This window comes from Canis lupus, chromosome 11 (genome assembly GCF_048164855.1).
Source record: "Canis lupus baileyi chromosome 11, mCanLup2.hap1, whole genome shotgun sequence".
NCBI classification, from domain to species: Eukaryota; Metazoa; Chordata; class Mammalia; order Carnivora; family Canidae; genus Canis; species Canis lupus.
In genome coordinates, this window is record NC_132848.1 from 15921777 (window position 1) to 15944636 (window position 22860).

The 22860-nt window shown below is 37.9% G+C and overlaps 1 protein-coding gene across 1 annotated transcript in view; it reads left to right on the plus strand.

The window, feature by feature from the left end:
- Window positions 1-22860, plus strand: part of TRHDE (thyrotropin releasing hormone degrading enzyme) — a 371390-nt gene that overhangs the window by 102907 nt on the left and 245623 nt on the right. The window contains exon 3 of the mRNA XM_072843285.1: window positions 4099-4225. Within this exon, the coding sequence (XP_072699386.1) occupies window positions 4099-4225 (127 nt within the window). The remainder of the gene's footprint in view (window positions 1-4098; window positions 4226-22860) is intronic.

Here is a 22860-nt window from a genome sequence, read left to right on the forward strand (position 1 = left end):
GGAATATTTTGGTTATTGTGTAGAGAACAGACTGAAAGGAGTAAGGGATGAGACATCAGTAGGAAAGTGGAGCACTCATCTATCCAAGAAATGAAGAAAACTTGAAGCAGGGTGGTGATGGTCCAGTTGTGAGAAGTGGTTGGAGTCTGGATATATTTTTAAGGTAGAGCCAAAGGATTTGATGGCTAATTGAAAGTGGAATGAAAGAGAAAGAGGGAAACAAGGATAATGTTGAGGTACTGGGATTGGGCAGCTGGATGGAAAGAATTTCAAGAGAACAGGTATGTGTGTGTGAGAGAGATGGAGAGAGAAGAGAGAGAACAGAAGAGGAGAGGAGAGGAGAGGAGAGGAGAGGAGAGGAGAAGAGAAGGGAGGGGAGGGGAGAGGAGAGGAGAAGAGAAGAGAAGAGAAGAGAAGAGAAGAGAAGAGAAGAGAAGAGAAGAGAAGAGAAGAGAAGAGAAGAGGTCTGGTATATGATTTCAAACATGTTAAATCTGAGATGCCTTATAGATCCCCAAGTGCACATGTCCAATGGGCAGCTGGATGAATAATCTGGAAGTTGGAATTGTAGGGTGGGTCTTCAGCATCTGATCTTTATAACCACGAAACTAGATGTTACCACCAAGATTCTGAACATAGGCAGGAAAGTAAGTATGTCTATGGATTAATACCTGGGAACCTCCAAAATTAAGTAATGAAAGGGATGAGGAGGAGTCGTTGAGGAGACTGAGAAGGAGTGGTTAACGGGATAGAAGGAAAAGTAAAATGGAAGCCAAAGCAAGAAGATGGTTCAAGGAGGGGAAACAGTTGGGTCAAACGCCACTGGTAGGTGAGGCACGTTGAAGACTAGAATCTGACTGTTGGACTTGGCATCCTGAGGCCATTAGTGATCTCAGTGAGAACACTGTTGGTGTATAGTGGGGATGAAAGCCCTGTTGCAGTGAGTTCAAGAAAGATTAGAAGCAGACCTATAAATAAGCAACCACCCTACTTACGCTTATTATCTCAAGGTATAAGTGCTGTTTTCATTCTCAAACATGTTCCAGTTTGGATGTTAACTTATATGTTCATACTAACTATATGTAAAACTCTTTCAACGGGCACTGCTGGAAGCCATAGCTGGAGGAACTGTGCTCAAGCAAAATTTTTTGTTTGTTTGTTTGAAAACATAGAAAACAATACAGAGTATTTGCTGATGAAAACAATCCCATATGGAGGCATAGATGGGTGATGTGGGAGATAAAGGAGAGAAGTCTGGGCTTGATGTTTTTGAAAAGGCGAGATAGAGTGTAGAGGCTTGGCCTTGTGTGGGAAGTTAGTTAATCCTTTGTAATGAGGGAAGACTGGGTACACTGTTTGTTACATTGCTTACATTATATTTTTGTTGTGGATTTGTTTTCCACATATTACAAACCTTGTAAGAGTAGTAGATGTGAATGTCTTGTTCATTTTGTGGTAGGACTTTGTATTGTTCTATTTCTATTCCTTAGTGCAATGCCCGGCACACAACAGGTATGCCATAAATGTCTGAATGGAGCAAATGAAGGCACCGTGCTAAACCTGTGAATGCTTTATCTTCTCACTCAAGTTGGATTATTTCCATCAAATCTTGACAACCAGATTGATTTAATTGTGATGCTCTAGTTTGGGCCCACAGATAGCCTGACCAACTGGTAGGGTTGACTGACGGGAATGGCTGTGTTTCTACCAAAATCCATGATGCTTTGTAGGAGTAAAATCAGTAACCTTTGCTGCATCATTTTTGCAGTGGTCCTGGTTATGGTTTCAACATGAATTTACTATTTACTTCACCTTTGAGTTTTCTGAAAGCTATCTATTCTTCCTCAGAATACATTTGTTATTTTAACTTACTATTCGTATGACATATATCATTATCTGGTATTATCTAACCAACCCAGTACATGGGAAGCTCTTCGAGAATGGGAACTGCACCTTCATTGCCTTTTTAATTTTTTTTTCTCAAATTGCTTTGTACCATCGATGGTTAGAAGACATGTCTTCACCACTGAATTAAAAATCCTTAGTCCAGGCCCTAGTGCAAGTTAGATGCCAAATAAATATTTGTTGAATGAATGACTCTGTGAATGAATGATTACTGTCTGTGGTGTATGTTGATGATGCACAGCCCAGATCTCCTTTCCTGTTTGATGTGCCTACCCCCAGCTCTTCATTGCTTTGCTCCTGGAAGCTCACACTTAAAATCTCTTCCAAAAGACTATCTCTGGGCCACTGGAGCTGCATCACCTAGATGTTCCAAGAACAGGGAGTCCTTGGGATTTTATGCATTCCCCTTGGTAACCAGTATCTGATGACTGAGATGCAAGAGTATGAAGGTCTGTCTGTCTTGCAGTGCAAACTTGCTACTGAAATTTATACTCTAGAGCTCCCTGTGGGATGGGGGTAAGGCCAGGACGTTGCTCGGCTGATTAGCCTCCCTTTTCTTGCTTGCCTTGCCTCTTGTAGATTTCTCCCACGAACACTTCCTCAGTGAATCACTCGTATGCTCGCCCTTTTCTTAGGGTTTGCCTCTTGGCAACTTTACTTAAGATAGTGCATGTTTATAGTCAATTGATGTCAGGGTCAGGGAGTCGTATCCACACACTCTCTCTCTGAGTGTTAAGTTCTGCTGTTGCAACTGGCACTTCCTGATAGTGTATGGTTATAATCTGACTGCCAACCAAAACTGTTAACTAAATTTGATATCTGATATGATTGTAGGGTAGGAAGTAGCTTTACCATTTCAGTAAATAATTGTTATTGAATTTAGTAAATATCTTATTGAATTACAGGTCTTTCTAACATCAAGTCAGAATGCATTTTTCTAAACTTTTCTACTCTTTTTATTTATATACATCTCTGTTCTCCCTCCTAAGCAAGGATAACAGAGTTAATTGTATAATCAATTTTTTATATGATTGATTACAGCTTTCTTTTGTCTTCTTGTTGAATATAAATATCCATTTTCACATACTGAGTAAACCATTTATTATTATTATTATTGTTTTTAGTGATTCAAAAAGAACACAAACTCCTTTATCTATAAAATGGGATTGGAAGTAATGTGTTTTAGAACTGAAAAGCACTTTAGTCAACAACTTCATTTTATAAGTGAGAACATTTGAGGCCCAAAGAGGTTGAGTAATTTGTTCAATATCACCCAGCTCGCTTAGTGGCGGAACAGGACTAACACCCTACTCCCAGGCTGCTGTGTTCTCCACTGCTCTATAAAATGCATATTTCTTATTCACAGAATTGATATGAGGATTAGGGGCCACATCTGTGAAAAATAGATTTAGCCTTTGGAAAGAAAGATTCTGGATAGCTTTATTAAATCTTTATGAAAACTAATCTCATTTTAACCTTTTCTGTACAGTTGTTAGTTTTGTTCAGTTTTATGTTATTTGCCCCAGGCTTCTTTTTGGCCAAGGACTAGATAATATACAATGCTTGATTTAAAAATCAATAGTAAGTATCTGAATTGTGTTAGAGGTATGAAATACTTCAGCTGGTTTCGAAGCTGGGAGCAGTTGCAGACAGCCTTCCAGAATGGCAATCATTTATGTACATGAGAAGTTTGCTATTCCTACTTTGCATATTAGGAATAAGGGCAGTTGGCTCCAAAGAAAAGAAGGAAGCATAAATTATATTTTGTTCAGCCTGGTAATACTGCCAAAGCTTGATGCAATGTGTCTTTAACAAACCATGAATTTTCTCTCCTGCGGAGCCACCGTATCCTGCCTCCTTACAGCATAGTCAGGGAACCATTATACTAATCCACTGCACCTTCATATCTCTAGCAAGCACATGTAAGTGATAACTTGAATATTTATTTTGATGCAAGGTGTATAAATCTTCTCTATGTCATCTTGTAAAGTGAGAAAATTGTGACTTGCTCAACTTGGTTACTTTAATTGTTCAAGTTTGGTTTTTTCAGCCACAGAGTGTTTTAATATATGAATAAGAATCCTGTTTAATTTTTGTAGTAGACACAGTGATTTGTGTAGATTCATATATGCAGGGAAGATAAAATTTGAATACCAAAAGGCTAAAGTAACTTTTATATACATTTTTAATTAGGTACGATTATATGCAAGACCCGATGCTATCAGAAGAGGATCTGGGGACTATGCTCTCCATATAACAAAGAGATTAATAGAATTTTATGAAGACTACTTTAAGGTGCCCTATTCGTTGCCAAAACTAGGTAAGTATTTTCTTGGTTATTTTATTGGAAGGGATCTCTGAAAGTAGAAATTTTTCTTCATGCATTTATTTGATATGTGAAAATTCCAAGAGGTTTTTTTTTTTTTTTAAGAGAATGAACATAAAAAATAATTCTTTCTGAAGAGGTAAAGTAAAACGTGATGTTTCCTAAATCTTGCCAAGAATTCCTCATAGGAATTAAGAAAGGTGTCATGTAAGTTTAGGTTTTCAAAAGAGAAGTAGCTATAATTCATTGACTGTGTGCTTGCCAACATCTCATTTAATCCTTGCAAGCAGTAGATGGGTAGGCACTGTTAGAACATTTTCTACTCAAGGGACTCGACATCCAGGGAATCTTTTATTCGTTCAGACAGCCAGTAAGTGGTGGAGCTGGGGTTTCAAGCTCAGTCTTGATGACTCCCAGAACTCTTCGGTGTTTTACACTGAGAGCACACTCATTGATTATTTTCTCTTTCCTAATTCTCAGATTTTGAACCAGAGTGTATCAGTTATTTCACATTATTTTTGTCCAGTCTTATTTCAGTACAGTTATAGCAAGTAGAATAAAAACAAAGGAGAAGGGAAATTGTATAATGGAGATTATGCTCAGCAAGAGTACTCTGATGTTTCTTCCTTTTACAAAGACAGTATGTGCAATAATTGTTTGTCAAAGGAATAAATGGATGAATTTTATTATCCTAAATTGAGTGAAGCTACCACTTTTGCAGGTGAGTGAACTATGACTTTCCAGGAAGTTAGAACGTGTATGTATACCCATTGGAAATGCTGAAGTTGTTTCTCCTTCTCAGAAAACCTGTTTTGAAATCCTACATCACAGCAGTCTTTTGTTCTCCTCCCCCCATCTTTTTGCCTTCCCAAGAACATTTTTGATCAGCATCCACATAAAAGTGATTGCTCATTGGCAAGAATAAAGTGCTTACCTGATCAAAACTGTTAGTATTTGAACCACAGGTTCCTCTCTCTGGAGAACCGGGCCTATTTTATTAAAGTAACTGCCTGCTGTGTAGCTGTTATTGGTCTTACAATGAATAGTTTAGAAAGTAGATAGAAGAGTTGATATTGTTACCAAAATGGGTGTGGCATACAATTTTAGGGAGTAATATTACAGAATTCTGAGGTCTTTTCGAAATATGTGCTCTTAGAATCCGTAAGATTTTATTTTAAATCACCAAACAAAATTTTATTTCAGAGGATCTATAGTTAGTTTAGTTTTATTCTTTCTTTCTTTCTTTCATTTTTTCCCCCCTCTATATTGACTTCCCTATATGAATCTGTTACCCTGAAATCTCTCTGGTAGGCACCCAAGGCAGGAAGGACTATCTGACCTCATTTGCTTGGGCGGTGGCTCTGTTCTCTACTCCAGGTAAAACCAGCTGGGAACTTCCCAGCTTGACCCTAATGTAAAATTCACAAGTGCTTATGTTGCAGGTTCAGCGAGAGGAATAAAATGTGGATCTTTGTCCCCTTCAGACCAGTAATTAGTAGAGGAACTCAATTTATAACTTCAGGGGGTTCCATGTAACTGTCAGCTTGCAGCAGGAAGCATTTCTGTTCCTCTCTTTCACTCACAATTGAACCATACAGGCTTTCATCTGGTAGAAAAGAGCTTTGTTCACTGTTACTATTACTTGTTAAGCTCCTTGTGGTGTATATAATTGAATGATTTGACTTACCTTAGAATACTCCTTTGTAGGTATCTAGGGGAGTTACCACAGCCTTTGGCACTTTATAAAATCCTATTTGAAGTTCTACCTATTTCACATGTCTATAGATATTTAGATTATGAAATAATGGATTTATGAGTTTGTTTTCCAAATACTCCCTACATAAAATTCCTAAGCACAGAAGCATGTTGCCAAATCCTTAGTTTCCATTGTATGTCATGAATAAATAAGTTTTATTGAAACCGACCATCTTTCTTAATGGTGTAGGTAGATGTGTCCTAGATGTCAGCTGCATCTGCCTGGACCCTTTAGGTCTACCTAGGATGGTTTCCAAGACCTATATCTCCCTCTCTCCCTCCTCTCTTCTATCTTTCCTTCTGTTCTTCCTCCCTTGCTTCCCTCCCTCCTTCCTTCCTTCCCTCATTTATTTAATAAGCACTTTTGAGTGCCCCCCTGTAGGCACTTTTCTACTTGATGGGGATACAGCAGTGAATAAAAAAAGGGAAAAAATCCCTTTCCTCCTGGGGCTTATATCCTGTTAGGTAGAGACAGACATTGGAGCAATTATTTACACATATAGTATATCAGATGGTGATAAGTGCCCTTACAAATAAAGCTGGAATGAAGGTATAAGAAGTGTAGGGGGTGGATGAGGCAAAGGAAGGGAGCCGAAATTTTATTTTATTTTATTTTATTTTATTTTATTTTATTTTATTTTTTTATTTTATTTTATTTTTTTTTAGGGTTTTTTGTTTTTGTTTTTTTTTTATTGGTGTTCAATTTACTAACATACAGAATAATACCCAGTGCCCGTCACCCATTCACTCCCACCCCCCGCCCTCCTCCCCTTCTACCACCCCTAGTTCGTTTCCCAGAGTTAGCAGTCTTTACGTTCTGTCTCCCTTTCTGATATTTCCCACACATTTCTTCTCCCTTCCCTTATTTTCCCTTTCACTATTATTTATATTCCCCAAATGAATGAGAACATATAATGTTTGTCCTTCTCCGACTGACTTACTTCACTCAGCATAATACCCTCCAGTTCCATCCACGTTGAAGCAAATGGTGGGTATTTGTCATTTCTAATAGCTGAGTAATATTCCATTGTATACATAAACCACATCTTCTTTATCCATTCATCTTTCGTTGGACACCGAGGGGGAGCCGAAATTTTAAAATGAATGAATACAGGAGGCTTCATTGGGAAGTTGACTCTTGAGCAAAGAATTTAAAGGAGTGAAGGAGCAAAGCCAAATGGATATTGTGGAACAAGTATCTAAGCGTAGAGGCAGAGGGAACAAAGTGCCCAGACTTGGAGATGGGAGCTTGCTGGTATATTTGAGGAACCCAAAGAGGCAAGAATGACGAACAGAGTGAGTATGTGGGTGAGAAAGGAGATGAGTTCAAGGAAGGAGTAATGGGTGGGTAGTGGATGTAGAGCCAGCAGGCCATTGGAAGGACTCTGGCCTTTTATTTTCTTTCTTTTCTTTTCTTTTCTTTCTTTTCTTTTCTTTTCTTTTCTTTTCTTTTCTTTTCTTTTCTTTTCTTTTCTTTTCTTTTTTCTTTTCTTTTCTTTCTTTCTTTTCTTTTTTCTTTTCTTTCTTTCTTTTCTTTCTTCTTTTCTTTTCTTTTCTTTTTTTCTTTCTTTTCTTCTTTTCTTCTCTTTTTTCTTCTCTTCTCTCTTTTCCTTTCTTTTCTTTTTTTCTTTTTTCTTTTTCTGGGTGAGATGGAATTCTGTTGGTCAGTTTTCAGCACAGCCTTTACAACAATACTAGCTCTGAGGTTGAGAGACCCTAATGTGGGGGAAATGACAGAGCATGAAAAACAGATAAGAGACTTCAGCAAAATTCAGGCAAAATATGATGGTTGCTTAGACTGAGATGTTAACAGTGAGGTAGTTGGAAGTGGTCCAGTTCTGGATATATATTGAAAACAGAGAAACAGAGACAAAAATATTTCCTGATGAACAGAATGTAAGATGTGAGAGAGAGAAAGACCAAGGACAGCTCCAAGGTTTGGGTTTTGTTTTGTTTTTGGCTTGAGAATGAGAAGGATGGAATTGTCTTTTACTGAGACAGAATGATTGTGGAAGGAGATATTTTTTGAGACTGATGGGTCTGTTAAACACTTAAGTAGCACCTTGATGTCTGGAAGGATTTCAAATGGACAACTGAATTATAAATATGGAGTTTGGGCGAGTAATCTGTCTAGAGATATCCATTTGCCAGCATATAATGATATAGAAAGCTATGAGGTTGGATGGGCTCACTAGGGTTGTGAGAGCAGATAGAAAAGAGAATAGGAACACGGAGGGACTGATCCAGTGTTTAGAGGTTAAGGACATTAAGAGCCAGTAAAGGCTGCAGAGAAGGAGTAATTGGTTAAGACATGAAGAAAACAGGAGTCTGCTGTTATTTCTGGGCATCTAGTGAAGAATTTCAAAAATAAGAAGGTGGTAAACTGTGGTAAGTCAAGTTGGATGAAGAGTGAGAATTGACCACTTAATGGTCCCAACCATGTGAACATCATAGTGACCTTGACAGGAGCAGTTTCACACTGGGCAAAGTCCTGATGAGTGTGTTCAAGAACAAATGGCGGTGGGCCTGGGTGGGGATACAGTGACTAGAGACAATTTAGACTATGGATCAACACTTCTGAAAATTCCCCATGGGGAATATTTCTTTGGGAATAGAGGAGAAGGGAGAAATATTTGTATTCTAACTAGTACTGCTCACCCTGGGTAAGAGCTGTTTCTATGGTCTGGTAGCTTGCAGATCTCAGATCAGTCCCTGTTTGAAACGACGTCAAGGGAAACAAGGAACTTGCCTTTCTTTGATTTGCATGAGAAAACCAAAAAATCAAAACAAGTAAGAAAACCCTCTGCCTGTTACCCTAATACCACTAAAGCTTTGGAGGTGATGTGTGCCTCTGTGAATGCAGAGTGTTGCACTGCAAAAACCAAAATGAAACCAAACAGACTCATAAAATGTAATATTGGATCTTCCATTCCTTAAAAGTCACTTTGCTGTTCTGTCATAAATTCTGAAATATCTTCTCTCTCCCCAAGTTCTTTTTCATGTCTAATGCTGAATTGTTTAACTTCCTCTGCTGTGGCATCATCTCGTGCTAGCTCATCTCTAAGGATTTGAGTTTCCACTCCAAGTAGTTTATCAGAATGGTTCCCTAAGAGGAATTCTCATGCTTGTTGTCAGGACAGTAATTTATTCTCCTTGTTGCATAGAGATACTCTTTTAGCATTTTAAGCCAAAATAGGCAGCCATCGTGCACTGTATGAGGATTTGTTTGTAAAATCTCTAAATTACATAATTAAAACTTATTTGTATGAGGTTCGTAGAGATTTCCTCTTTCTTTGTCAGGTTATAATGAGACGTATAGAGTCTAGAGGAGGCAATACAGGAAACCTTTCTATAACTATGTGCCCTGTTTTCCCAAGAACTCTCAGAGGCATGGAGGTTTACTTCAAAACAAGGTTATTGTAAATATATAAAGATTTAAGCTGTCTTTCCTCTTATCTCAAAAACATTGATCACAGCTACAAGAATGAATGGGTTTTTATTTACAAAATATGGGCCATTTTTAAGGACTTTGTACATCTTAACACATTTAATCTTTTTTTCCACAGCCTTTTGAGTAGTACCTGTTATTTTCTCATTTTCCGGCTGAGGAAATTTAGGGACTAAGTGACTACGTAATGTACTCAGTTCACACAGCAGGAATTAGTGGATTTATAATTCAAGCCAAGCTATCTGGCTCCAGAGCCTTGAGATTCTGCTGAAACAGATTCCAGAAATTGAGAATTCAGGGAGTTAAATATGAGTCACCCTAATAAACTAGATAATGTGATTGCTAGAGGAACAAATGTCATAGCTATTTTTGTTAATTTCATATTGATGTTAAAAATAATATATTGTCCTCGTAGAAAATTTGGAGATGCATTAAAATTAAAGAAGCACACGTTTTATAACTCACAAGGTCATCAACTAGCAGGAGAATATTTGAGTATTTTATTTTATTCTTTTATTTTGATGTAAATATAATTAACATACAGTATTATGTTAGTTTCTGGTGTACAACATAGTGATTTAACACTTCCATACATCCCCCAGTGGTCATCAGGACAAATGCACTCCCTCATCTTCATCTTTTATTTCACCCATCCCCCACTCTAGATTCGAATATTTTTATTTTATTTTATTTTATAGATTTTATTTATTCATGAGAGACACAGAAAGAGAGAGGAACAGACACAGGCAGAGGGAGAAGCAGGCTCCATGCAGGGAGCCCGACATGGGACTCGATCCCAGGTCTCCAGGATCACACCCTGGGCTGAAGGCGGCGCTAGACTGCCGAGCCACACGGGCTGTTCTATTTGAGTTTTTTTTTTTTTTAATTTTTATTTATTTATGATAGTCACACAGAGAGAGAGAGAGAGAGAGAGAGGCAGAGGGAGAAGCAGGCTCCATGCACCGGGAGCCCGATGTGGGATTTGATCCCGGGTCTCCAGGATCGCGCCCTGGGCCAAAGGCAGGCGCTAAACCGCTGCGCCACCCAGGGATCCCCTATTTGAATATTTTAAATGTTTTATCATCATTGCTGCTTTATAAGTTAATTAAGTGGCAGATCAAGTGACTCAGATTTGTACTGGAGTATTTTGTTATTCATCCTATTTATATTTCAATTAATTATGGCAGATAGTTTTTAGTTTCCTTTTTTTGCTATTTTATAATTAGTAAATCAATAAGTTTTGTAAAGGAGTTTGCTTGATTGCTTCTTTTCAGTACACTGTGCTTTTATGAAGAATTCATTACCTACTTGGCACAGTGCTGTGATTGTAGAAGGAGCCACAGGTATTTTGTAACAAGAATTTCTGGCCTCAAGGAGATTGTGGTTTTGTTGAGGAGAGAATACAATATTTACTGAAATTAATGGATGAGAGACTCACACAATAGGGAATATAAACAAGCACTGAAATTTTGTAGAGCAAAAATATAGTACCATGTTAAGTTAAGAATGTGGGATCGTTGCACAATGCTATAGGCATGAAATGCACATAAAAAGAAGCTTTATCTTTACTTGAGTCCTGAAAAAAGAAATACATTTAATCGGAGGTAAAGAAGAGGGGGGAGAAGTCATTTTGAGAATTATGTACGAGGGAAAGCCCATGGATACCTTAGGCTTTATGTATCATGTTGATAGAGTCTATTTATTTTTCTATAATGGGATAAGTTATGGGATAAGTTATGGGATAAAATGCCCTGTTGAAGCTCATGAATAGGAGAGAGTAGTTTGGATGATAGAGTTTTAAGCTATCAAAATACATTCACTTTTTTTATTGTAGTGTGGTGGTGGCGGTGGTGGTGATGATGATGATGAAGATGATGATGATAATGGGCTATTTGCAAGTAGTAAAGCTTTGGAGATTTTCCCTTCATAAAATATTTGTGTTAACTGCTAAGTATTTCACTCTCTGTGGTTATATATCTTTTTTTCTTTATTTTGTATTATTTTAAAATATTTATTTATTTATTTATTTATTTATTTATTTGAGAGAGAGAGAGAACGATTGAGTGGGAGAAAGAGCAGAGGGAAAGGGACAAGCAGACTCCCTGCTGAGTGTGGAGCCTCAGGTGGAGGCTCAATTCCTCCACTACCCTGAGATCATGACCTGAGCTGAAATCAAGAGATGGACACTTAACTGAGCCACCCAGGCATCCCGTGTCTTTTTTCTTTAAGTAGTGGATATATTTGTTGTTTCTAATTTGAGGATATATTTGTTGTTTCTAATTTGAAATGATAATTATATAATCCTGTTTCCATCTTAGTTTTGCAACTCATACTTCAGTTATTATTTGTGACTTAATGTTTTTTAAACTATGACTTTTTTTTTTTTTACTTTGCTTTTGTTTAGGTAAACATCCAGTGCATATGTTTTGTTGACTCAAGTAATACTGCTTTTAAAAATGCAATCTCTAGAATTTCTTTATGTAGGCTGGTCTAATTATGTATAATCTCAATTTACTCCCAAAATGCTTTGTTTAACCAGGATTCCTAAAAATATTTGAAATTATACTGGATCTGTTTAATTATATGGTTTCCTAGTGGAAACTAGCATAAGCCTCTCCCTGTGGATTAACATTCTAGTACATTGCTGAGGGGTCAGATGAGGCAGTGTTTTGCCTTCTGGGTTACTAGGTAGTGTAGAGAAATGAGTTTCCTAAGTGCCTATCCTTTCTTCCCTCTTTAGAATCAAATAAATATAGTGTCTCCTTATTTTATAAAGGTAATTCATTTCTAAAAAAAAAAAAAAAAAGCCTTCATATGGTGATTTTCTCGTAAACCAAAAGAGCAGTTATCATTTCAAAGGAAAATATTTTGTGTATATTCCTAACCCCCATTCTGATAACCATTTATAGTAAAACAACACCAAATCCTATTAAAGTGGACACAGTTACTTCAATATATATTACAGTTATTTTAGCACAATTTAACAAAGCATTTTCCCCTTCATTAATTATTCCATAATATGGCCACTTAACTGTTCTTGTTAAGCTATTTTGCAGCTATTACATGTTATATACTTCCAAGACTATACTAACAAAGCATATATATGATATTCAATGTTTATGGTATTTAATCACTAATGCAAAAAAAAAAAGAAAAACAGAATAGTAAAGAAGAAAGAAATCAATGAAACAAAGCATTTTAGTGGGAATGATGCATGAGATTATTACCGCTGTAAACTAGCAAACTACAAGTACGCTGAGTTGAGAATTTAATACAACAAAAACCACTTATAGAACTGGATTAATTAATTCAACAAGCATTCACTGAGCAATTACTATGTGTATTGTACTCAGCAATGATAATAAATGGCCTCTTCCACTAGGGCTTAAAATCTAGTTGAAGAGATGGTTTTGTATTATTTTGCTACTTTATCAGTATTCTTCCATGTTCAGTTTGCTTACTACCCTCCTTCCTCCTTTTCCAGTTTTAAGAATTTCAAACTTTCAAAACTCTGGATTTACTCCTCAGTAGATCTTTACTGATCCAATCAGGGTTTGTGAAAGATTGCTTATCTCCCAAATAAATGCAATTTTAGAAAGTGCCTAAATTAATCAGGGCCTATTTATAAGGAGACCTCCAAGGCATTGTTGCACATTTTCAATAGAGGTAGTTGGCCCTTACAAGTTGGCCAACTTGTAAGTCAGGATAACTCCTTCCAGTGTTTTTATACATAGTCATTGCCTAGGCCTTGTGCCATATACTCTGTATTCTTTCCTGTTACTATAGGGCAGATAGTGTTACTCCAGCTCTGGACACCTCCTCCTTTGTGCACCTGATCCCTTCCTCTCTCACCTGCTCAAGGATATCCCTTCAGCAGTTTTCCCTTCTCACCCCTGATTCTTTAATTTTCTCTGATGGCTCTTTCCCCAATGGCATTAAAAATATGGTGCTGTTTCTCTCAACCACACACATACACACTCACTCCAGCTACTGCACCATTCTCTCTTTCCTTTTACAGCTGAACTGTTTGAAAGTGTTGTCCCTCTGCACTGACTCCAATGTCTCTCTTTCCTTTGTCTCCTGAATGCCCTCTACTTCAGGCTTTTGCCCCAACGCTGTACAAACACAGTTCTTGCCAAATTCAGTAATGCCGCCATATTGCTAAATCCATCGGTCAATTTTCAGTCCTCTTGAGCTGTCAGCAACTTCTCACAGTTGTTCTCTCCAACTCCTTGAAACACATATTTCTCTTGTCTCTCTGGATAACACATTTTCATTTTTTTTAAGAATTTTTTTTGCCAACTTACTGGCCATTCTTTCCAACTCTATTTTTTCCCTCTCTTCCCCTCTCCAGCTAATTCATATTAGAGTATCTCAGGACTCGGGTTTTGGATCTTTTCTCTTTGCTATCTACATTGCTGGTGACATCATCCACCCTCCTGGCTTTAAATATCATCTGTTGATACCAATGATTTCCAAATTTACTGATCCTGCCGGGTGCTCTTCTCCACTCCAAACTTCTTCATTCTACTGACTACGTAACATCTGCATTTGGTTGCCTAATGAGTATCTCCACTTACTATGTTCTTGTTGGGGCTTCAGATCTCATACCACTACTTTGCTTCTTCATAGTCTTCCTCATCTTAAGAAGGGGCAACTTTTTTCCTTCAAAGTTGTTTTGGCAGAAAAGATTGGAACTATGATCTTTTTCTCTCATGTTACATGTCCAAACCATCAACAAATCTTTTTGGCTTCATATACTACGTATAACTGGAGTCTGACCACTTCTCATCATTTCCATGGTTACTACTCTCGTTCCAGCCTCTATGCTTTCTTGCCTGGGTCATGAGTCTAACCTAAATGAAAGGTGAGATTCAAGTGGCATGAGAACCTGAGATCTTTGAATTTACTGGTTTCTTATGAAGGACATTGGACTTGTCTCATGATGTTGCTCTCATGCTCAAACATTCCAGTGGCTTCCCATTAGTAATAGAGTAGAATCCAGAACCCTTCCATTGTCCTGCAGACCTCTGTGGATCTGGCCCCTTGCTCCTATTCTGACCTCATCTCCTCCTCTCCTACTCATTCTCCCTGTTTCAAATACAGTGCTCTCCTTGCTTTTTCTGCACCATACCAAGCATGCACCAGTCTTGGGCCTTTGCTCTATACAACAAAAACCACTCATAAAACTGGATTAATTAATTCAACAAGCATTCATTGAGCAATCACTATGTATATTGTACTCAGCAATGATAATAAATGGCCTCTTCCACTAGGGCTTAAAATCTAGTTGAAGAGATGGTTTTGTATTATTTTGCTACTTTATCAGTATTGTTCCATGTTCAGTTTGCTTACTACCCTCCTTCTTCCTCTCATGTTAGCTCTATGCATAGCTGAAAGATCATCTTTTCCAGTGAGGTTTTTTTGACCCTTCTATTTAAAATGCAACCTTACTGATTATTTCTTATCTCCTTTTTGATTTCACTTCTCTCCAAAACACTTTCTATTGTCTCCCTTAGCATATATTTGTGTTTTATTTGTTATCTGTCTCCATGTAGGCCTGACCCACACCCCAAATGTAAGCTCTATGAGAGCAGACATTTTTGTCTGTTCACTGCTCTGTTTCCTCTGCCTAGAACAATGCCTGGCCCAATGTAGGCACTTAATAAATTTTTGTTGAGTGAATGAGCAATTGCCAATTTCTTCCTGTTTTAACCATCTTCACATTGGAGAGAAGGCCAAGCTTTGGCTGCTTTGTGAATCAAATAAAATATGATTTATATTTCAGTAGCATAAACAAAGAAATAATGGTAATAAACCTTATAACCTTCTAAGGAAATTCTTTTTTTTTTCTTTTGTAAATGCAGGTGGAAGGGATGAAAGATGAGTTAGCTATAGCTACAGACACTTTCTCATTAAGGATTCATGTAAAGGAAGTTGTTGGTGAAAAATGGGTGAGTTGATATCTAGAAGAAGTATTGAACTTTTGGTTTATTAGCATGGCAATTCTGGAGGGAAGGAGGCTATTAAGAAGCTATACTTTGTACCTGGAATGATTTTGCAATCTAAAAATGAAATAACTATCTAGTTACCTATCAGCTCTTTTTTTTTTAAGATTTTATTTATTTATTCATGAGACACAGAGAGAGAGAGGCAGAGACACAGGCAGAGGGAGAAGCAGGCTCCCTGTGGGGACCCTGATGTAGGACTGGATCCTGGGACCCCGGGGTCACACCCTGAGCCGAAGGCAGACGTTCAACCGCTGACCAGGCATCCCTCTATCAGCTCTTTTCCCTCTTATTGTTCATTGAGATGAAAACAATATTTATTCATGAATTTGACATCATTGACTATCTACCATCTACTGGACACTGTTCTATTAGGTACTGGAGAATCAGCAGTTAACAAAGAGACAACAATCCCTCTCCTCACTGGGCTTTTATTTTAGTAAAAGAGAGAGGCAAATGATATATAGATATATAGTGTGAAAAAGTGATAACTGCTATACAGAAAATAAGGCAGAGAAGAAAGTGTCAGAAATGCTGGTGGTTGCAGCAAGGCATTACCTTGCTGAAATGAGGACACGTGATTCAAAATCTGAGAGTGAGGGTATCCTGAGGAGGAGGGTGTCTGACATGTCGAAGAAATAGCAAGGAGACCAGTGTGCCTGGAGCAAAGTAAATGACTGAGGGTGGCAGTTGATGACGTCTGCGAGGAAATGGGGCCAGGTTGTGAAGGAACTTGTTGGTTGGCCATTGAAAGACAGGCACTTTTATTCTGAGCAGAGGCATTGCTTTAGTCTTCTCAGGCTGCTATAGCAAAATACCATAGACAGTGGGGGGTGGGGCGGGGCTTAAATATCCCAAATTTATTTTCTCACTGTTCTCGAGGCTGGAAATCTGAGATCAGTGTACCTGTATAGTCCAGTGCTGGTGAGAGATCTCTTCCTTGCTTGCAGATGACCACCTTCCTGCTGAGAACAAGCTCTCTGGTGTTTCTTCTCGTAGGGGCATTTTCCCATCACAACGCCCCCCCCCTCCCCCCCCCATGACTTCATTTAAATGTAATTATCTCCCTTCCAAAGGCCCTATCTCCAAATACCATCACACAGGGAGTTAAGGCTTCAGCACATGAATTTGGGGGGGAGGATACAGTTCAGTCCATAACAGGTATAAGCTGGCATGGCTTCCTTTTTTAAAAAAAAATATAAATAAATAAATAAATATTTAAAGATTTTATTCATTTATTCCTGAGAGACACACACAGAGAGAGAGAGAGAGAGAGAGAGAGAGAGAGAGACAGGCAGAGGGAGAAAGAAGCAGGCTCCATGCAGGGAGCCCAACGCAGGACTGGATCCTGGGTCTCCAGGATCATGCCCTGGGCCGAAGCGGCACTAAACTGCTGAGCCACCCAGGGATCCCTTTTTAAAAAATATATTTACTTATTTATTTGAGAGAGAGCGAGAGAGTGAGCACAAGTGGGAGGAGCAGAGGGAGAGGGGGAGCCTCAAGTGAACTATGCTCTGACTGTGGAGCCTGACGTGAGGCTCAGTCTCATGACCCTGAGATCATGATCTGAGCCAAATGCAAGAGTCAGACGTTTAACTGGCTGTGCCACTCAGGTGCCCCTGGCATGACTTCCATTTTTAAGGGATCACATTGGCTGCCTCATGACTGTTGGGGGTGGGAAGGCCAAAGCAGAGAGAAGCTACTGCATTAATCTGAGAAATAATGTATTGGACCTGAGTGGTGACAGTGGAGATGGTGAGAAGCGGGCAGATTTTTGACAAATTTTGAAAGGAGGTTCAACAGGGCTTACTACATTACAATAGAACTTCAAATGAAGGTTTGATGTCAGTTCCTCTCAACTAGAGTTTAGAAGATTATGACAAGCTTGAAAAACTCTGAGCTTTCATTTTTTTTCCCCCTGTGGCTTACTTTCCTATGTAGCTACAGTGAAAGGGAGCAATCTTTCTATGCCTCTTTCTTTCTTGGTTATTTGAAATTTGCATAGCAAGGTAAACAATTTATATTTTTTGTGTTTTCTAGACAGAGCAGCTGTATTTAGAACAAAATAATGGCTATAATAATCCTTTTCTAGGAATGAGTTGCTTCCTTCACTGGCCATTGGTCAGTCTGGAGTTAATTATAGCCAAATAGCAACCCAAAACCCTAGAGAAAGGGAGGAACATTTCATTAAAGTCTAGGCTGGGGATTACTGCTGACAGAAGCACTGACAATCAGGCGATTTTAAAAGAAAGGTGACCATTTCCATAAACTTTAGAGCTAAAATAGCTTATGTTGAGATCAGAAGGTTTTTCAGAATAGCTTCATTTCAAGAAACTGAGACTGAGGGATAGTTATGTAAATTAAGGTTAAGCTTCTAAAAGTCAATTAAGGCAAGATGCTCTGTAAGACAGAAATAGTCAAAATACATTTTTTTCTTTGCTTTGTTCCAGTGTATTTGTTCTTTATCCAGTTCAGAACTTCTAAAATGTTTCCACTGTAAAGATATGCAGTGATTACTTCCTAATTGGTTATCATTTCGAAGGATTAGGAACTTTAAGTGGTAATCCTGATCAGAGCATCCCTTTACCTTTGGCATTAAGGTCTTTTGATCTTATCAGATAATGAAGGGTAATAAAAATCCTTGCTGTAAACTAAGGAATATCTACGTGTAATTTCATAGGGTGGAAAGCTCATGGCTGTTGTAACCGAGAAGGGTGTACTTTGTTTACTCCGTTGTGTGATGTAGGAGATGGGTCCTCGTCCAATCCATCAAACCATATCAAATTCAACTTAGATGTATTTTGACAGATATTTGCAAGAAAAGAGAACCTTAGGAAAAAATTCTAGCTAATGTACAAATGATGTTATTATTTGGAGATTGAATTATTATTATAAAATCAGCTATTTTTTAAAGTTTAAAAATTGTGACTCTCTTCACTATGACATTGGGGGATCCAGGATCGGGACTGAGACTTTTGGAGATTTCACATAAAAAATATGCTACTCATCCACCTTTTAGTGTTAAAATCTTTCATTACTGTCTGTGAGAATTTTGATGCTGCTGCTTATGGACTTTGAAATGTAAAACAGACTGAAGTATAAAACAAACCTTAGCCTGTAAGGGAGGTTGCAATACACAAACAGAGCGAATCCAATATGGTAGTTGTAAATGGAGCCTTTAGGGCATTTCTGAAGCTTTTTAAAGGGTAATTTTAAAAGAGAGGGTGAGTCCCATATGCCATTTTTCAGTTGGAAGAATTTTAATGGTTTGTAACTTAGATTTATTCTTTATTGGCTTTATTTTTTTTTCTTTATGGATTCTGTCTTTGTATGGGAAATAACTCATGAATGACCTAGAGTGTGTCTTCAACAGTATAGAATGAGATGTTTTTAAGCTTTTAAATTGTTTAGCATTTCTTTTTATTTTACAGACTGAAAAATAGTCACTTTGAGTTTTACCAATTTTAAAATAATTGGTAGGTTGATAATGTTTAGGATCATTTAGCTTCTTAAGTACATTGAGAGATAGCCTGTCAATTTTTATTAAGATTAGTAAAGTCAGCGGGTACATAGTATGAAACTTGATGAGCCAAATTTCTCTAGTGGACAAAACCGACACATCGTGTCTGTATCAGAAATTTGGTTATACCCCGAATCATAATTTCTTTCATCTGTTGCTAAGAATGAGATGTATCTCCTTCAAATTCGTATGTGGAAGCTCTAACTCTCAATGTGACTGTACTTGGAGATCAGAGGCAATTAAGAGGTAATTTGGAGGTTATAAGAATAGAGTCTTAATGTAATAGGATTAGGACTTTAGAAGAGTCCTAATATGATAGGATTAGGACTTCATAAGAGGAAAAAAGAGATCTCTCTGTGTCTTTCATGTGAGGTCATGGTGGCTGTCTACAATCCAGAAAGAAAGCACTCACCAGAACCTGACAACATGACTTTGGATTTCTAGCTTCCAGAACTATGACAAAATTTATTTCTGTTGTTTAAGCCATCCAGTCTGTGGTATTTTGTTATGGCAGCCCAAGCTGACTAATAATCCTTTGGGTAGGTAACTTTCAGTACTGTTTGTTTAGGTTTGTAGTGGGATGCCAATGAAGACATGGCTAAAATAAAGATCCTAGCCCACACTTGAATTATTCAGGCCTTCCAATAACAATTCTATTGTGTCTGAATTCCTTTGATCATTTCAGAAGAAATTATTGATTTACCTTCTTAAATATCTGTTACTTTGCTTCACCCTGCCCTCTCATCTGTACTGAAAAAAATCCATGATTACAAAGAATTCTAGTCATTTAAAGAAGTCTCCATAATCAATATCACAGTGTTCAGCAAACTTTCTTTGTAAAGGGGTCAGAAAGAAAACATTTTGATCTTTGTGAATCTTACCATCTCAGTGGCAACTTTTCAACTCTGCCATTATAGCAAGGAGCTGTAGACAACATACAAATGAATGAGTGCAGCTATGTTCCAATACAATTTCATTTACTGAAGCAGACAGTTGGCCAGATTTGGCCCATAGGCTATAGGGGGCTGAATCCTATATTACTAGATAACCTCTTTAGTTCAACAATATAAAAATTACAAATCCCTCAAACCAAGAGACCTTTATTAAGGATTTATTTTTTCTACAGTTTTATAAGTTTTTAAGAATCAAACTGAATCAGGAAATTCAAAATAATTAGTACACTTTGTTCTTAAAGGCATCTGTTTGTTCACAAGTGCTTACAGAATATACACATTAATAGGATTTACATTTGTATTAATGATTATTAATATGTTATTTAGATACTATTATCAATTTATTGATATATATTTTAAACTATATATGTTTGTATACAATTAGTTAATTTATATACCTGATTACATATTCACATTTTATGTTACGTATTCATATCCCATATTATGTATTTATACAAAGACTGTTATATGTAAATTATATAATTTATTTCCCACTTGCAGTTAAAATGAATAACATTTGGAAACTTTGATTTCTTTGGTCAGGATTAGTATGCCCCTTTTTCTCTGTAACTTCTAATAATGTTCCAAATTAAAAGGGGGATTAAAAGTAGGGAGTAATGGCTGAGATGGAGGAAGCGAGGCGTATGCTGGAGATTTGAGGAGAGGGAAGATGTGGAATAATTGAATAATTGTCCTGGAGATGGGGAGAGCAAAGTGACAACAGGAATTTAGTATGACTGCTGCATCGCATGAAGACCCACTTAACTGTGTGGTCATAAATTTAAAGTGAATACTATGATCCAGGCAATGCAGGTACAAGGCAGACAGAGTAGGGCTGTGGAGGTTTTGGAGAAGAGAGAATAATGGAGAGACAGGCAAAGGAGTTGAAGGTAGCAGCAAGGGAAAGACTGAACACTTAAAGTGATCCCTCATGTCACCTAACCTAGGTGAAATGGGATCCAGGAGATGAGAGGAGGAATGACTGTGAAACTGTGTAGAATTAATGACTTAGGGATCCCAAGAAAGAGGAGGCTGATGTACTATTGGGGCAGAAGCAGAAGAACAAGGCCAGGGAGATCAGATGCTGCAAACAAGGACCGGAATGCTTGAAATGATGACATTTCCAGGTGTTACAGTGATTTGAAAAGACAATGTCCAGGGTATGAACATGGACTGAGTGGGTCAATGGAAAAGATCACTAGAACTAAGGAGATCAAGTCCTCTCAAAGGTTTTGAGGGATTATCAGTATGGACATTGAAACAGCCAACAAAGATGGCAAAAGAGTGGTAGAAAGAAGTCGGTGTTTCAGGATCATCAGTGAAACATTGTTTAATGAAACACATACCTGGAAGGCAATACTGGATAAATTCAGTAAAGATGAGGAAAGGGGCATGTAACACACTTGCATCAACTCAGGTTAGCTGGGATTTTAGAAAGGTGGTAGAGAAGCTATTTAACATATAAGTAGCTTTTATGTACCTATGGGCCATTTGTAGGTCTTCTTTGGAGAAGTGTCTGCTCATGTCCTCTGTCCACTTCTTGACTGGATTATTTATTTTTTGGGTGTTGAGTTTGATAACATATACATGAAAAAAAAAAAGCTCAACATCACTTGGCATCAGGGAAATAGTGAAAGGGACCATAAGGGAAGGGGGGAAGGAACTGAGTGGGAAAAAATTAGAGAGGAAGGCAAACCATGAGAGCCTCTTGACTCTGGGAAACAAACAAAGGGTTGCAGAAGGGGAGGAGAGAGGGGAGAGGGGAGATGGGGTAACTGGGTGATGGGCATTAAGGAGGGCACATGATGGGATGAGCGCTGGGTGTTATACTATATATTGGTAAATTGACTTTAAATTTTAAAAAAATTAAAGGATATAAATCAAAACTCCAATGAGAAACCACCTCACACCAGCCAGAATGGCTAAAATTAACAAGTCAGGAAACAACGAATATTGGCAAGGATGCAGAGAAAGGGGAACCCTCGTACACCATTGATGGGAATGCAAACTGGTACATCCACTCTGGAGAACAGTATGGAGGGTCCTCAAGAAGTTAAAAATAGAGCTACCTTATGACCCAGCAAATGCAGTACTGGGTATTTGCCCAAAGGATACAAATGAAGTGATCTGAAGGGGCACCTTCACCCCAATGTTTATAGCAGCAATGTCCACAATAGCCAAACTATGGGAAGAACCTGGCTGTCCATTGACAGATGATTGGATGAAGAAGATGTGAGATGTATATAGATGAGATATAAAATGAAATATTACTCAGCCATCAAAAAGGACGAAATCTTACCATCACATCAATGTGGATGGAATTAGAGGGTATTATGGTGACCAAAATAAGTCAATTAGAGAAAGACAATTATCTTATGGCTTCACGCATATGTGGACTATAAGAAACAGTGCAGAGGATCATAGGGGAAGGGAGGGAAATCTGAATGAGAAGAAATCAGAGGCGGAGACACACCACAAGAGACTCTTAACTATAGGAAATAAACAGTAAACTGAGGGTTGCTGAAAAGGAGGTTGTGGGGGGATGGGGTAACTGGGTGATGGGCATTAAGGAGGGCACGTGATATGATGAGCATTGGCAAGTGATGATTGACTGAACTCTACATCTGAAACTAGTGATGTATATGTTGGATAATTTAATTTAAATTAAAAAACGTGTAAATAGCTTTAACCCACAAGGATGACATCTCCAGGCTTGCGTGTTGTGGGATGGGAAAGAAAACTCACCTCCCCTTGAGAGAGCCACATGTGAATAGATGCCTTTCAAAATACAGCCAAGTTTCAGTGAGAGCTAAAATGTAAACAAAACATTCAGAAACGAAGTTAAGATTGTGGAACTTGCTAATAACATATAGGGATTTCCAAAGAGTAGAATGGAAGAGTTTGCTCCATGGAGCTCCTATAAATTCTGTTGAAAGTGGCATCTT